Source organism: Macadamia integrifolia, chromosome 5 (genome assembly GCF_013358625.1).
Source record: "Macadamia integrifolia cultivar HAES 741 chromosome 5, SCU_Mint_v3, whole genome shotgun sequence".
Classification (NCBI taxonomy): Eukaryota; Viridiplantae; Streptophyta; class Magnoliopsida; order Proteales; family Proteaceae; genus Macadamia; species Macadamia integrifolia.
In genome coordinates this window covers 16,111,131-16,124,940 of record NC_056561.1, presented here as the reverse complement: position 1 = coordinate 16,124,940, position 13,810 = coordinate 16,111,131, and the positions used below count along the sequence as shown (strand labels likewise).

Genomic DNA, 13,810 nt, shown 5'->3' with positions numbered 1-13,810 from the left:
AGTGTAGCCCAAGTGGGAGATTGTTAGGATTTTTATGTGGGCTTAACTGATACCGATTAATCTATTGGGCCCAAGTAATTATAGACCCACTCTGATTAGGAAACTCCTAGCCTAATCCATTGTGGGAATGACTTAGGGTTTTAGAGATTTTATTATAAATAGAAATTAAAGGTCTCTGCAGTCGTCACTTTAACACCTTCATAGTTTTGGAAGCACGGACTCCCCCATAGGAATAGTGCATGTAAGAGTATTCCAAGAGTGAAAGGCTACAGAAGATTTTAGCAGATGGGACTCCATTGTATAATTCTTTATTACAATCTTTATGGGACTAATCTTCAAGCACATAGGAGAGAATTATGTGATCAATACTTATGGGACTTCTAAACTTACACACAAGTATTCTTTTACTCTCATTAATTATTATATATGGGATAAACCTATATATTCGTGTGCTTTTGGTTTAAGGACTACACTTATGGTTAATCTTTTATGATTGGTTTATGAGTCTTATATTCTAACATCAATGGAGTTATTCATATAATTCTATGATAAAGAATCCCTAACAGTTTTTTCTTTGTATTTTTAACTATTATGTAAATTATTAAATTGAAATTTTTTTTACATTGATAGATATATATCCGCAAAATTTGAGTGTCAACAAACCAACCTAGCCACATGGAAAATATATGAAACATAAAATCAAGCTTTTACTAAGCCATCATGGAAACCTTTGCCCTATTTGGCATTAGGCAATTCATTATAAAAAAAAAAAAAAAAAAAGAGTTACCTTTAACATAATAATCCACTTGATTTGAACCATATGGCGCTAAACGGTGTTGCAACTTTCAATCATATGGAGACATGTTTCATTCTACATCAACCACATATCAAATTTGGTGATTAAACTTAAATATATAATCCTTTTTTTTTTCCTACCACATATTTGGATATTAATTCCCTCATATATTGTTTAGGTTATAGTTTTGAATCTTTTTTTTTCCTATAATTCGTTTGTTTCAACTTAAAAATTTCCCAATGTTTGTTTCTTACGAGATAAAATATGATATAAAATGTTTATTACAAAAATGATATAAAAATTTTCAATATAATTACTCATAACCTTTTATACAAGCTACAACTGTTGGTTGAATTATTTCACCAAAAAAAAACTGTTGGTTCAAATATTTAGTAAATAGATTATCTTTGTCTCTTGAGTCTCTATAACTGGGATTAGGGGAATGCTTAATAGGTTGATGTTCCCATCTTGTTGCTTGCCATTTTTGGTAGTTTCCATGCCCAAGAGCATGAAATTTTTATCATACTTTCTGTCTTCTATCTAATTTCAGCAACCCATGCATGCCACTTCTTTGTTTGTCTTAATAATAAATAAATTCTCTCATCTTATTTCTAGAAGTAGCTTTTTGTATACAATTAATTTAACAATTTGGTTGGTGAAATTTGTGTAAAATATTGTTACGTCACACTTTATTTATGAGTTCAATTTCAGTTATTAATTCCATTTTTTTTTATGTGTGGAAGTATGAGTCATGAAAATGATTTTTCATTTAAAATGATTGAGAACTTAGAATTTCTAAAAGGAATTGGACTAAAAATGATTTTTCCTTTTTAACATGAAGTCATGAAATGATTTAGAGCTTAAATTTTTTAAAAAGAATTGGACTATTGAAAAGCACAAGGGAAGAGGCCAACAATAACAACAATAAGTCAGCCTTGTCCCAACTAAATGTGAACGATTATATAAAATCATGAGAAGATGAAATAATAATAATAATAATAATAATAATAATAATAATAATAATAATAATAATAATAATAATAAAAGAAAAAAAAGAACACAATAACAAAAATCCAGTAAAATCCAAGTTTGGGGTTGACTACCTTTCAAATAATCCACGTCAGACACTTCTACTTTTAAAATGGGTTAGTGACTTCATCTTTAGAAATGACTGGAATGTTGGATTACTATCCTCTATGCTTCTTCTCTCTGTTGCTAATGACATCTTAAAAATTCAAATTTCCTTAAACAATGACACTTGGTGGTGCCATCTCTCCAAAAAGGGGTGCCTACCACCAAAGTGGTTGCCGGCTTTTTAACGTATAATGTATATATTAACCCAATTGATCTTTCACAAAGGTGTACTTTTTCATCCCTCTGCTCTCATTGGTCACAATTCTTTGGAAACTCAAAATCAACCCAAAGTTTAAGCTATTATTCTGGAGAGTTGTTCATGATGGATTCCCACAAAAGATATTATGGGTAAATGGATATATGTGGAATGAACGTGTGGTTTGTGCCACAATCAACAAGAATCTTTATGGCATATTTTCATATCCTGTGAGTTTACTAAAAGATATGGGCTGCTGGTCCTTTGGGATTCCGAATTGAACTCCTCTTTGCCTACTGTTTCCAATCCCTTATTATGTATCTGTTTAACTCTATGCCTATGCTTTTTGTTAATTTGAATAATTTTTTTTTGCACTTTTATTACATGTTATGGTCACATAGGAACCGGGTCATATTTACCAAGGTAAAACCCAAGCCTCATTTGATCTTAGAACCTGTGTAAAAGTGGATCTCGCATTTGGGATTGATAGCATGAGACTTTGTGCCTAACAATCACTGTAAGAATACCAACAATTCTAACATACTAACCAGTACACCAACATTATTGATATGTTCGGTGGTCAACGACCCTAGGAAAATATTTCTGGATGGCTGCTTGCATTATGAACAAAGGAAAATGTGTCTCATTACAAGCCAATCAATGATGACAGGAAAAGCTTGGAGGCAAACGCTCGGAGCATACTATATGTGATGAAGCAGGCAAGCTTTAGACGAAGGATGGAGAATTGAAGAAATTGGAATGACTCAAATAAAATTGAAGAAATTGGAATGACACAAATAAGACTGAAGAACTAATTTTTGGGAGCATCAAATCATGACCTTAGAGCTCTTTATCTCTACTTTTGGTTGTCTATAACTTTCTGTAGATACCTATTTTTTGTCTCATGGCTAACAACGACCTAGTCCTATTCATGCATGGTATAGCCACAATGGCTTATGACCGATAGGTTTTGCATTAACAGCTCTTACCTGAATATTAATATTCTATTTTACATCTATTAATTAAAGAATTTCTTTTCTTTCATTAAAAATAAAAAAATGAGGTTGAATACATGGATAATTTCAATAAAATTTATTTTAAGGTCATATTTGGGATGAGAGTTATACTATATATGTCTTTTGATCAATTACCAATAAATGGTGGATCACAAAGAATTTACTATATGTCAAATATCTTATTCAAAGTAGGCTTCTTCGACCATTGTGCGCAATTTCAAACTGAGAAGGGGGGTGGAAAAGACGACCACGTCCGGTAGGGATAATTCTTAGAGACAAGCTACATGCATAAAAATCCTTTGCAGTGAGGATCCAACAGTTGGGATGCATGCTAGGGCCCTCCCAACCATTGGATCCTCACTGCCACTCACCACTCATAGCTCGCCACTAAGGATTTGAACCCTAAACTATACAATTTGAGTTTAAATTCTCGGATCCTGGTCCTCCACGGTGCGATAGGTGTGGCAGCACACATCCAACAGCCTGGAACACCCAAACATGTGCCTCAAGGTGCTCGATGTGCGCTGCCATCTCTGCCGCACCATAGAAGAGCCCCATCCCGTGGTACCTCCCTACATGGGTAGCTACTAAGTACCATGGGTAGAGAATCTGAGCTGTTTTTTTGGGTGGTAGGGGTGCAGTTTCAATTTTGAGCTGACGTTGTGGGAATCTTTCACCCCATGTTATGGGAGTAGTTCACTACTCTCTTCACAAGATACATTTCACTCTACCCTCTAATGGGCTGCGAGAACTGCATCCTCTCCCCGCACTCATCCTTTACCACAACGATTCCTCGGCCCTTCAAACATCGACGCTTCTCCCAAAAAGCAATCTCTTGCTGTGTTTATCAACCCACCAATGCAACCACTCACAAGGTCCGTCGCTGGTACAACCCCGAGAGACGGCGACGACTCAATCAGCCGGAGATTTTACGCCATTGGATCGAAGCCGAATCTCCATCTCTTTCTGATTCCGGAGGTAACGAACTTCTTCGATTCTGCGTTTTCCGAGCTTAATATCCGATTGGATTCGTAGAATCCTCAATGGGTTCTTCTTATCGATCAATTTGGAGGAAGTTTTTATAGTCTTTTATATGTTGTTTATTGGGTTTTGTCTTCGCCAGAGAGATTCATGGCTGTGTCCTATAACATATTGGGAGACAAGAATGCCTCGAAACACAGAGACCTGTATTCACAGATTCCTTCTTATTACATGAACTGGGAGCGTCGTAAGAGGCTTATCTGTGAGGAGCTCCTTGGGTTGGCCCCTGATATAATCTGTCTGCAGGTTGGTTTGCCACTGTATTTTTAATGAGCGATTGGATTCGATATGAAACTTGATTGTTTGCGATAGTTTGGATTTTCAGGAGGTGGACCGGTACCATGATCTTGTAAGTATCATGGAGAAAGAAGGATATAATGGTTCTTACAAGGTGAATATATCAATTAAAGGGTACTTATTTGTTTGTAGACCAGGAAAGTTGGAACAGAGTTCTGAACCACTCTATTTATTGTAACAGCGGCGAACGGGAGACTCAGTTGATGGTTGTGCTATGCTTTGGAAAGTAGATACGTAAGCATTTTCTCTAATGTGTTCTTTGCCTTGTATGTATTTGACTGCATTTGAGGCTATGATAGTTCCTGCATGGAAAACAAAAAAAGAAAATGCGAGTGTTTTGATGATCATCGGTCTTCTATTAATTGTGTTAGGTTTCGATTATTGGAGGAAGAAAGCATTGAGTTTAAGGGGTTTGGTCTTCGTGATAATGTTGCCCAACTCTCTGTTTTTGAGGTAGCAATTTATAAGTTACTGCTTTTGCCTTTTTAGTTTGGATGGGTCTTTTGTTATTTCATATTGCTTACAAGATACTTAGATATTGGTGTCGGAGAAAGTTATTATGAGGTCATGTGTGTCAAAATCCTTGATGCATTTGTAATTGTCATTTGTTATGATTTCAATTATTTGGGTTTGTTGTGCTCCCCCAAAACCCGGATCTGAACCTTTGGAAAAGGAGAAGGGTTTATGAGGAGAAACTCAATGAAAGAAGGACCTAGGGGAGGAGGATGTGGAGGAAGAAAGATTGGATATGTAGGCAATGAATAATAGGGGCCCTTACTCATATCCACACTTGATGTGGTCTGAAAGTCTGAAACCCAATTGGGCCTAGCACAATCCTCTAATTATGAATGGCGATATTCCAATTTAACCTGCCCCATTGTCATCACTAAAGCTTATATTTTTAAAGGAAGGCTTTGGTTAGCTTGCAAAGTTTGTGGAAGTTGGTTGTGGAAAACCAAAAATACTGCTGGTTCATTGGGAGAACTACAACTCCTGTTATATAGGAGTTTTCTTGACATGGAAAAGTAGTAGGGGCAAGACAAAATGTAGAGCTGGATTTGAGTGCTTGAGAAGTATATATATGAAAGAGTTTGAGGCAGGGTGTTTTTACTACTCTTAAGTAGAGATGCAAACGGGTTGAATGTAATCGAATTCGTTTGTCCCAGCCATTATCCAAATTCGATTCGAATATCAGCTAGATATGTAAAATGCATTTTTCAAATTTGAATTCGATTACATTATCAGATATTTGGATAACATCTGGTCAAATTCGAAAACATCAAACAAAATGAGTAAACCTTTATCCCATATCCGATTGATATCGGATGCTGGTCAGACATGCGTGGTCCTGCATAGTTGCAGAGCACAGCTTCGTCGAGAGAGGAAGAGGATCCTATTGACAGGAGGAATGGTTTCATAGAGTAATGAAATCTGTCTCTACGTAGCTGGGACAAAGCATAAGATTGATGTTGGTTCAAGAGAGAGAGAGAAAGAGTACATTTGGTAACGATCCCTTTAACACAGACCATGAAGCCACTGAGAAAGGATTCCTCTGGGAGGCAGCTGTTTAAGTACAATCCAGCTAAGTCTAACAGAATATTTGGCTAGTGCTCTGAACTACTCAATAAGCTGAGGCTTCTCCCTGGAATCACAACCAAATGACACAGTTGATGTTGTTGCAACACTTTTTGCTTCTCCATATGGGAACCTTCAACTAGTCAGAGTTATTACTGAGATCTGAAAGGCAACATAGAGAGGCAGCATAAAGAAAGAGTGGTTTTTTTAGTGATTTCAGAAAATGAACGAAATAAAGAGAAAAGAGACTTGACAGGGGAAGATAAGGAAAGAAGTGAGGACAGATCATCATATAGAGTTACAGATTAGAGAGAAACTTACATCTTGTTGGTGGAAAGAACTCGAAGAGAGAAATCTGTGGGATTGACCTCCCCTATTGGTGCCTCCCGCTGTCCCCTGTTGGTCATTGTGTTGGCTCCTCCACCATCTTCAAACCCTATGGAAACCAGCAATTGCTTTTCCCGTCCTTCCCTCCTGTTCCCCCTCACCTAGATAAGCCACGGCCAAAGTTACAAAAATAAGAGCTTGAATAGCACTTGTAAATAGTCCAAGGAGCACAATAGGTATAGGAACCACCGGAGGTACAGAGATTCCCCCTAAGAAAGAAATTCCTCAAAATTTAGGACTCCCTTGAAGGCTCAAACCTCCAGTAAAGTATTCATGGGATTCAAAATTTCTAATTATTTTAAATACATAATTTCACCATAAAATCTGTTGTTATTTTAATCAGGGGAGGAAATTGGGCATGTTGCTAGCTTTCCTGGAGCTAGCGGCTCAACCAATGGGAGTGGCAGGGGGACTTTTCCAAGTCGGGAGGAGAGAGGCAGACAGTGCTGGACACAGCGCTAGTGTGCCCAGCCTTTTCCCTTGAATCAGATGATGGATTTTATACAGATACTTTTCTTCGGATGTCTATTGCAGATCGAATAATATCCCGTTTGAAATAGTGATCTATCTAAAATGTACTTTTCGAATACAAATACCGCTAAATGGATATGAATACAAATCAAATTTGGATTTTTTTGACTATCCATTTTCATCTATACTCTTAAGCAAACCAATTCATCTCTTGTTGCCTTGTGACCTTGTTTGCTAAGTCAATGTGTTTTATCTGTACTCAATGTGCTTTCTTTAATCACTTATTGAAAGGGCTGCTGTCAAAGTATCCAAGCCTTGTGAGCAAAGCACAACATAGAGTGTTCAAAGACTTGTCCATATGGTGGGGAACGATGATTAGACCCATGAAGTCCGTAGGTGCTTCCCACTCCTAGGTGCTTCATAAGTTACCAGGTGCTTGGTAGAGTCTGTCTCATGACCTAAACCTTCATTAAATTGAAAGTGAAATTACTTGTTCTTTGTGCCTAACCAAGGTTACACATTTCATCCAACTACAAACTGATTGTTACTGTTTCATATGTATATATTTTTTAAAAGTGATATACAGATGTGTAGGGATGAATCAAGAAGGGTATTGGTTGGGAACATCCATGTGCTTTTTAACCCAAGCCGAGGAGAAATTAAGTTAGCACAAGTAAGTTCTTTTGAGGTCTATTCATTAATTCTGCATCCAGTGTTTATATTTTTCTTAATCCCAACAAGATTGACCCTTGGTGAGTTTAGTTTAATTTGCTTCTGTACTGATTCCCCTAGGGTCACATGCATTATTTGTTACTTTTTTTTTTTTGCTACTTTTTAAACCCCTCCACATCATCAATGATTCATAAGAGTTTAGTCTCTCACTAGCTTTTTTTTTTTCATGATAGTAGTTTGTGATTCAGAAAGTTCAGTTTATGACTGTGTTCTGTTTTATATTATCCTGTTCTTCAGATTCGTTTACTCTTGTCAAGGGCAAATTCCCTCTCTGGGAAATGGGGTAATGTTCCTATAGTGATTGCCGGAGATTTCAACAGCACTCCTCAGGTATATTAGTATAACGAGGAATTTTATTGTTATATACTCAACTTTGCATTGGAATACAGTGATTGTATTTTGTAACACATTGATGATTTTAAATGCTAAATTTAAATTTCACTTATTTGCAGAGTGCAATCTACAAATTCTTATCATCATCAGAGGTGATTGTTGGAAGAACATTATCATAAGTTATCAGAATTACTGCTGTTTTATCTACTATTTGTGGTACTTAATTATGGGTGATCAGAATTTTTTGTAATGGTATCATGAACCATTTTTTTTTTTGGGTAGAATCATGAACCAATACATCAATTTGTGCTTTGTGAATTTATCCAAATATGGCTATGGGGCTTGTTTGCAGCTTGATATCACATTATATGAGAGCAGAAATTTATCTGGGCAAAGGAACTGTCATCCTGCCCAATTTGCAGGCATTGAAAGCCAAATAAGGAGTACACTTACTTTAATGGACGGGTGAGAATCATCAGATGCTACACTGATATGCAATCTGCTACTTGCATAACCAATGATCAAACCTCGGGTCAATAATCTAAACTGATAGGAATGATGTTAACTTGTTCTGTTGTTCAAGCTGCTGCTGCATTCATAAGAACCTAAGTATAACATAAGCTTTCTACCCAAAAAAAAAAAAAAAAAGTATAACATAAGCTGATAGAAAATATCATTAACTATAACTGCATTTCTTTCCATCTCAAACAAACTATTGCCATGGATAAGTAACGTAGACCTAGTACCCAACTAGTCCATTAGGCACTAACTCTACAGAGAGATCAATGTAAGGCACTATCAACCTATTATTACATCAGCAAACCAGCAATAGAAAATTATCAAACTCACCTAACGGTAGCTGAATATCAGAATTTTTAAACACCTAACAAAATTATCATAGACTTGAACTGATATTTTAATCATAGGAACAAAACATATGCAGATCAAAGGAGTTGATAACCTCGGCAACACTCCTTGGAAAACTGAACCACAAGGGCTGTTTTGGATCCTCCAATCAGCAACTAATGAAACTCCAACAGGGTACTCTTTTAAGAATCTAATAAAGATTCCAGCAGCAATAAAACACCTTCTGTTGGATATTAGGTATGTAGAACCCCTCAGAACAACAGGATATCGATTATAAAAAAGAATAAGATAGGGATTGGATAGGATAGAATGGTTTGAGCTTCTCACTCTCCTCTTGGCATCTCTCCTCAAGGCCTCTCACTTCACATAGGACTCTCTTCCACACTGCCTCTCACAGCCCCATAGTTGTAAACAACTCTTTTTTCTTTTTATTAAATCGTCTAGGAGGACTCTCAATTGTCCATTACATATATTGGGATAGTTTTACAAGAAAGGAAATAAAGCATAATTGAAAGTCCAGTCAATATTGGGACTTGTACAACAAGAAAACGCAAAGACAACTTAACTCCAAGCTTTTAACCAAAATAGAAAGTAAATCAAATAGCAACCTAACATAATAGAAACTAATGAAATAGCAAATAAACAAAAGAGCAACTAATCCCCCCCACCCCATCAAGTACCATTGTTCACGTGAACAGTATGTGAAAGTGTTTTTGTCCTTTTCTTCTTCATGCTTCAATCTACATCAATAAGTTGTTTTTATTTCAGATTATTGAATAATTTCTGGAACAATGAAAAGGTAACAATTGCAACTGGTAGTCCCAATGTCACTGTAGTTGGACATCCTTTGAAGCTGAAGAGCTCTTATGCCAGTCTGAAGGTAATTGAGCTGCTGCTTCTTTCCACCCCTCTTACCCTTCCATGTTTTGTGCCATTGAAGTGTTTTTAGCGATGATATGTTTTTTAACCAGGCATCTTCAAGGACAAGGGGTTTCTGTGGTGAGCCATTGGCTACTTCCTATCACTCCAATTTTCTTGGAACTGTAGACTATCTCTGGTAAAGTAATTTCTTTGAAACATTAGTCAAGGTTCCAGATACGTAATTAACTAAAAAAGGATGTACCCAATGCACGAGGCTCCCACCACTACGGGGTTTGGGGAGGGTCATAATAAAGGCAACCTTAACCCCTTGTCGACGAGAGGCTGTTTCCCGACTCAAACCTGCTAGAAACATAATTAACTAATGGATAAAATTCCTACAAAAACTTCACCCTTTAAAGTTGAGTGAGAACCATGGAATTTTTTTTTTTTCAAATGTTGGTGGGAGGACATATTTTGTGTATCCAACTCCTAGTGGTTAGGACAAGGCTTTGTTTGGGTTGGATACTCAAAATTTGTTGGCTCACCGTTGAAGGTATAAACTCTTACATTTTTTCAGGTACACTGAGGGACTCATCCCTACAAGAGTTCTAGACATTCCACCCATTTATATTCTGCGGAAAACAGGTGGCCTTCCATACAAGGTATGGATGCTTATTTATCTTCTATGTACTAAAGCAAGTTATTAAGGACCACTAAAGGGTCCGTTTAGCTGGAGGCAAAATGACGGAAATTAGACAAAATTGAACTGAGACAAAAATTTCCACCTCATTTCTTAGAAAATGTCCTGTTGGAAAGATCCTTGTCCTTTTTTCCCTGCCACTGTACAAGTGGAATTTTTATTTCATTTTAGTTGAAGCTTGAAGACTTTATTTATTTATTTATTTTTTCAGTTGGATGCCTGAGATTATTCTTTATTTGGAATAAATGTCAGAAGATTACTTAATGGTATTGTGGGTTACTGTCCATTGCAGAGATTGGGTAGCGATCATTTGGCCTTGGCTACTGAATTTGCCTTCACACAGAGTAGAAGAGAAGATGAAACCAATGCAGAAGAAAGAACCACCACAGAAGTAGTAGAAGAACCAAAACAAGAGATAGAACAACCATAAAAGCATCCACAACAGCATCCTGAGAAGATATCAATACATCGGTTGTGGAACCTCAAGGTTCATGAGGGCATGGATGGACTAGAAAAGAGAAAAAGAGGTTGTTCGAAGGTTTTTGCAGCCAAAGCAAGCACCCTTGGTGGAAGCAATAAGAAGATACCCATCTATGGCTATTGTGTTTTTTACATTGATGGGTCTTAATATACCCGTAGAGTGCAAGATTTCTCAGATAACTGCCAGAGTACCAGTCCTCTGGGGCTCAGAATCCATGCCAGCGCCATATCTGATGTTGATGATCCCAACTTGCATGAGCCCCAGATAGATCAGTTGGGTCAGTGTCAAAATTATGATGAACAGCTCTTGCATATGCTGCAATTCGACAAGTAAGGTCATTGGAGATCATCACATGAAAACTTGACCCAAATGACAAGAATGTTTCATCCATATATAGTTTGTATTACCAGGCATCTCCCTCTGTGCCCTCCTAAGTTATCTCCTTGCATGAAAGACTGTTAAACAATAAGAAAGCAAAACAGAAGATCTGATAATCACTTATTGCAGCTAGTTTCAGTTTGCAAACTACGATTAGCCGATGTTACCCAAAAGATAAAGCAGCGACAGACCATGAGATGATAGCAGAAGAGGCTGCACTGGCCAAGCTAATAGGAAAACCATTAGAGGGCTTTAAAAGCACAACTGTTTTCATGTAGATGAGAGCTCACGGCGGTGGCTTTGTTAGCCATTGATGAGTTTGTCAATTGACCATGAGGCGAGTCCAAGGATGATCAGATACATCACTATATTGGCTGACAAGAATGGACCCAGGAAGCTCCTACCGGTCGTCCCAAAGGTCATATCGGTAATGGTTCTTTCCAAGTGAGTGTGTTGCTTGGGAAGAGGAGCAAGCAGAAGAAGGTGACAGTCTGATACTAGTTGAGTTGAGAGTTGGGGAAAGGAAAGGATATAGTCTTATGGGGTTTCTTGGTCTAACATAGAGTTGAAAGGTTTGGGGAGAAGTGAAAGAAAGGCTAGTGAACTTGAATAGCATATCCCCTCCCCTCAGCTTCAATGAGTTGGTGTTTGGGTTCCTAGTGTTGCTAAGACTCACTAAATGGTTGACAACTTGGGTTTTCTAAGGAGTCATATATCTTCCCATCCCTTTGGGTTGAGTTCATTCCTTTTAAGAACTTCTAAGCTCTACTAAAACATGACCCTGAGCTCGTGCAAGTTGACTTTTGTGTTGTCACAGACCCACACAACTAGCGAGAGCCAGAGTTGGTTCTTTGTGGGAATAGGGCTCGATTTTTGTGTGGAAAATGATAGATATTCTTACATACAACGGCGTTTTTTATTAAATGCTGCCAATACTCTTACATACAACAGCATTTAGTAAGAAACACCGTAAATAGTCTCTTATATAATGGCATTTACCAAGAACCAGCTCATATAGTCTTATATACAGAGATATTTATCAATAAACGCCCCCAAATACTCTTATATATAGTGATATTTTTATTTTTTGTTGTGTTATGTATTACGTGGCCTTGAATGTGTATATTTAGCGGCATTTTTTAGAAACGCCGTGGAAGACCTTCCGCTCACTTTTCTTGTAGTACTCATGGAAACGTTGTAATTTTGAAAACTAGACTAAACCACGGGCCATTTTTTATCTGTTCTATTGTACCAGCTCAATTATGAATGGGCTATGTTTGAGCATGGGTATCCAAAACCCACTTTATAACTAGGGTGGAAAAATGGAACATCTTACGTATCTTTAGAAAAAAACTTTTCTGACTTTGTGGGGGACTCCTCACATCCACGATGGAAAATGGAAATATAACCTTGTAAATTATTGACAATCTTATTTTGTTTCTAGTCGCAGCTGAGCATTATATGTATAAACCAATTATCCACATTTAGTAGTCATCTAGAAAATGTTTCTGACGTTTTTTCGTTCTATGGGAACAAAAAATGGAATAAAGTGTTCGGTGTCAACTTGGTGTATTTTGATTTTTTTCGGAAAAAAAAGAAGCTAGAAACGTAAAATGATGGAACGATGAAATCTTGTTCCTTCATTTTGATTTCGTTTCAGATACCATTTTTTTGTTTTAAAATGACATTTTGACACAAAAATTGAAAATTCTGTTTTTGATACGAAATGTCGTTTCTGGAATTGAATGACTACCCGACACAGCCCAATTATTTTCTTGTTTTTTGGGCTATCTTTCAAGTGTATGACCAAATTCTTCCATTAGAAGGAGTCTAATGACAAAAATTCATCTCCAAAAGATATTGATAATAACAAATTGGGAAAGTGTTTACTGTGGGGAGTGTGATACTTGTGCGTGCATGAGAGCTAATGGAAACACATGAAAAAGTATCCACATAAGAGTCATTTTCCCTTTCATAAGAGGCAGGCAAGTCATTTCTCCTCCCCCATGTGTCTGGCATAGGGATCACACTTTGCCACATTAAACATTTTCCATTAACAAGTTTTATAACTTAGTTCCATATATTCATTCAATTGGATCATGCTGCTTCATCAATTTTTATGATCAAATTTAGAATAATGATCGTCGACATCCTCGTCCTCATTGTACATCGTCATCATCATCGTCCTCTTCCCCCTCCTCCTTATCATCATCATCATTCAAGAGTGTCACTAGATCGAATCACAAACTCAACCATACCCTAAATATCATGTATTTGAAATTTAAACATCCTTAGGAACCAAAAGTCCAATGAATCACTCTCAAAAGGCAGGACCCAGCCCAGCCATCCATACTCAAGGGTATTAATCATCTAATGAAGGTTAAGTTAAATAGGATTAACAAATCAAAACCATCAATGTGGTGCTTTTCATTGGGTAGTCAACTAGATATATAGCATGTTGATTATTGGTCCAACCAGTTGCTCATAATTTTTCTTTTTCATAAATGAAAATATATTCAACAACACCCCTCCACCCCACCCCACC

At 37.0% G+C, this 13,810-nt stretch overlaps 1 protein-coding gene across 1 annotated transcript; it reads left to right on the top strand.

The window, feature by feature from the left end:
- The first annotated feature begins 3,747 nt into the window (after window positions 1-3,747).
- LOC122080134 (carbon catabolite repressor protein 4 homolog 3-like) lies at window positions 3,748-11,397 on the top strand. The gene is given in 14 exon segments (XM_042647031.1): window positions 3,748-4,120; window positions 4,266-4,429; window positions 4,509-4,574; window positions 4,662-4,714; window positions 4,852-4,933; window positions 7,500-7,586; window positions 7,883-7,975; window positions 8,098-8,130; window positions 8,331-8,443; window positions 9,614-9,725; window positions 9,817-9,902; window positions 10,284-10,368; window positions 10,699-10,743; window positions 10,745-11,397. Coding segments are annotated over 14 exon segments (1,317 nt in total). The 5' UTR covers window positions 3,748-3,879; the 3' UTR covers window positions 10,802-11,397.
- Window positions 11,398-13,810: the final 2,413 nt, after the last annotated feature.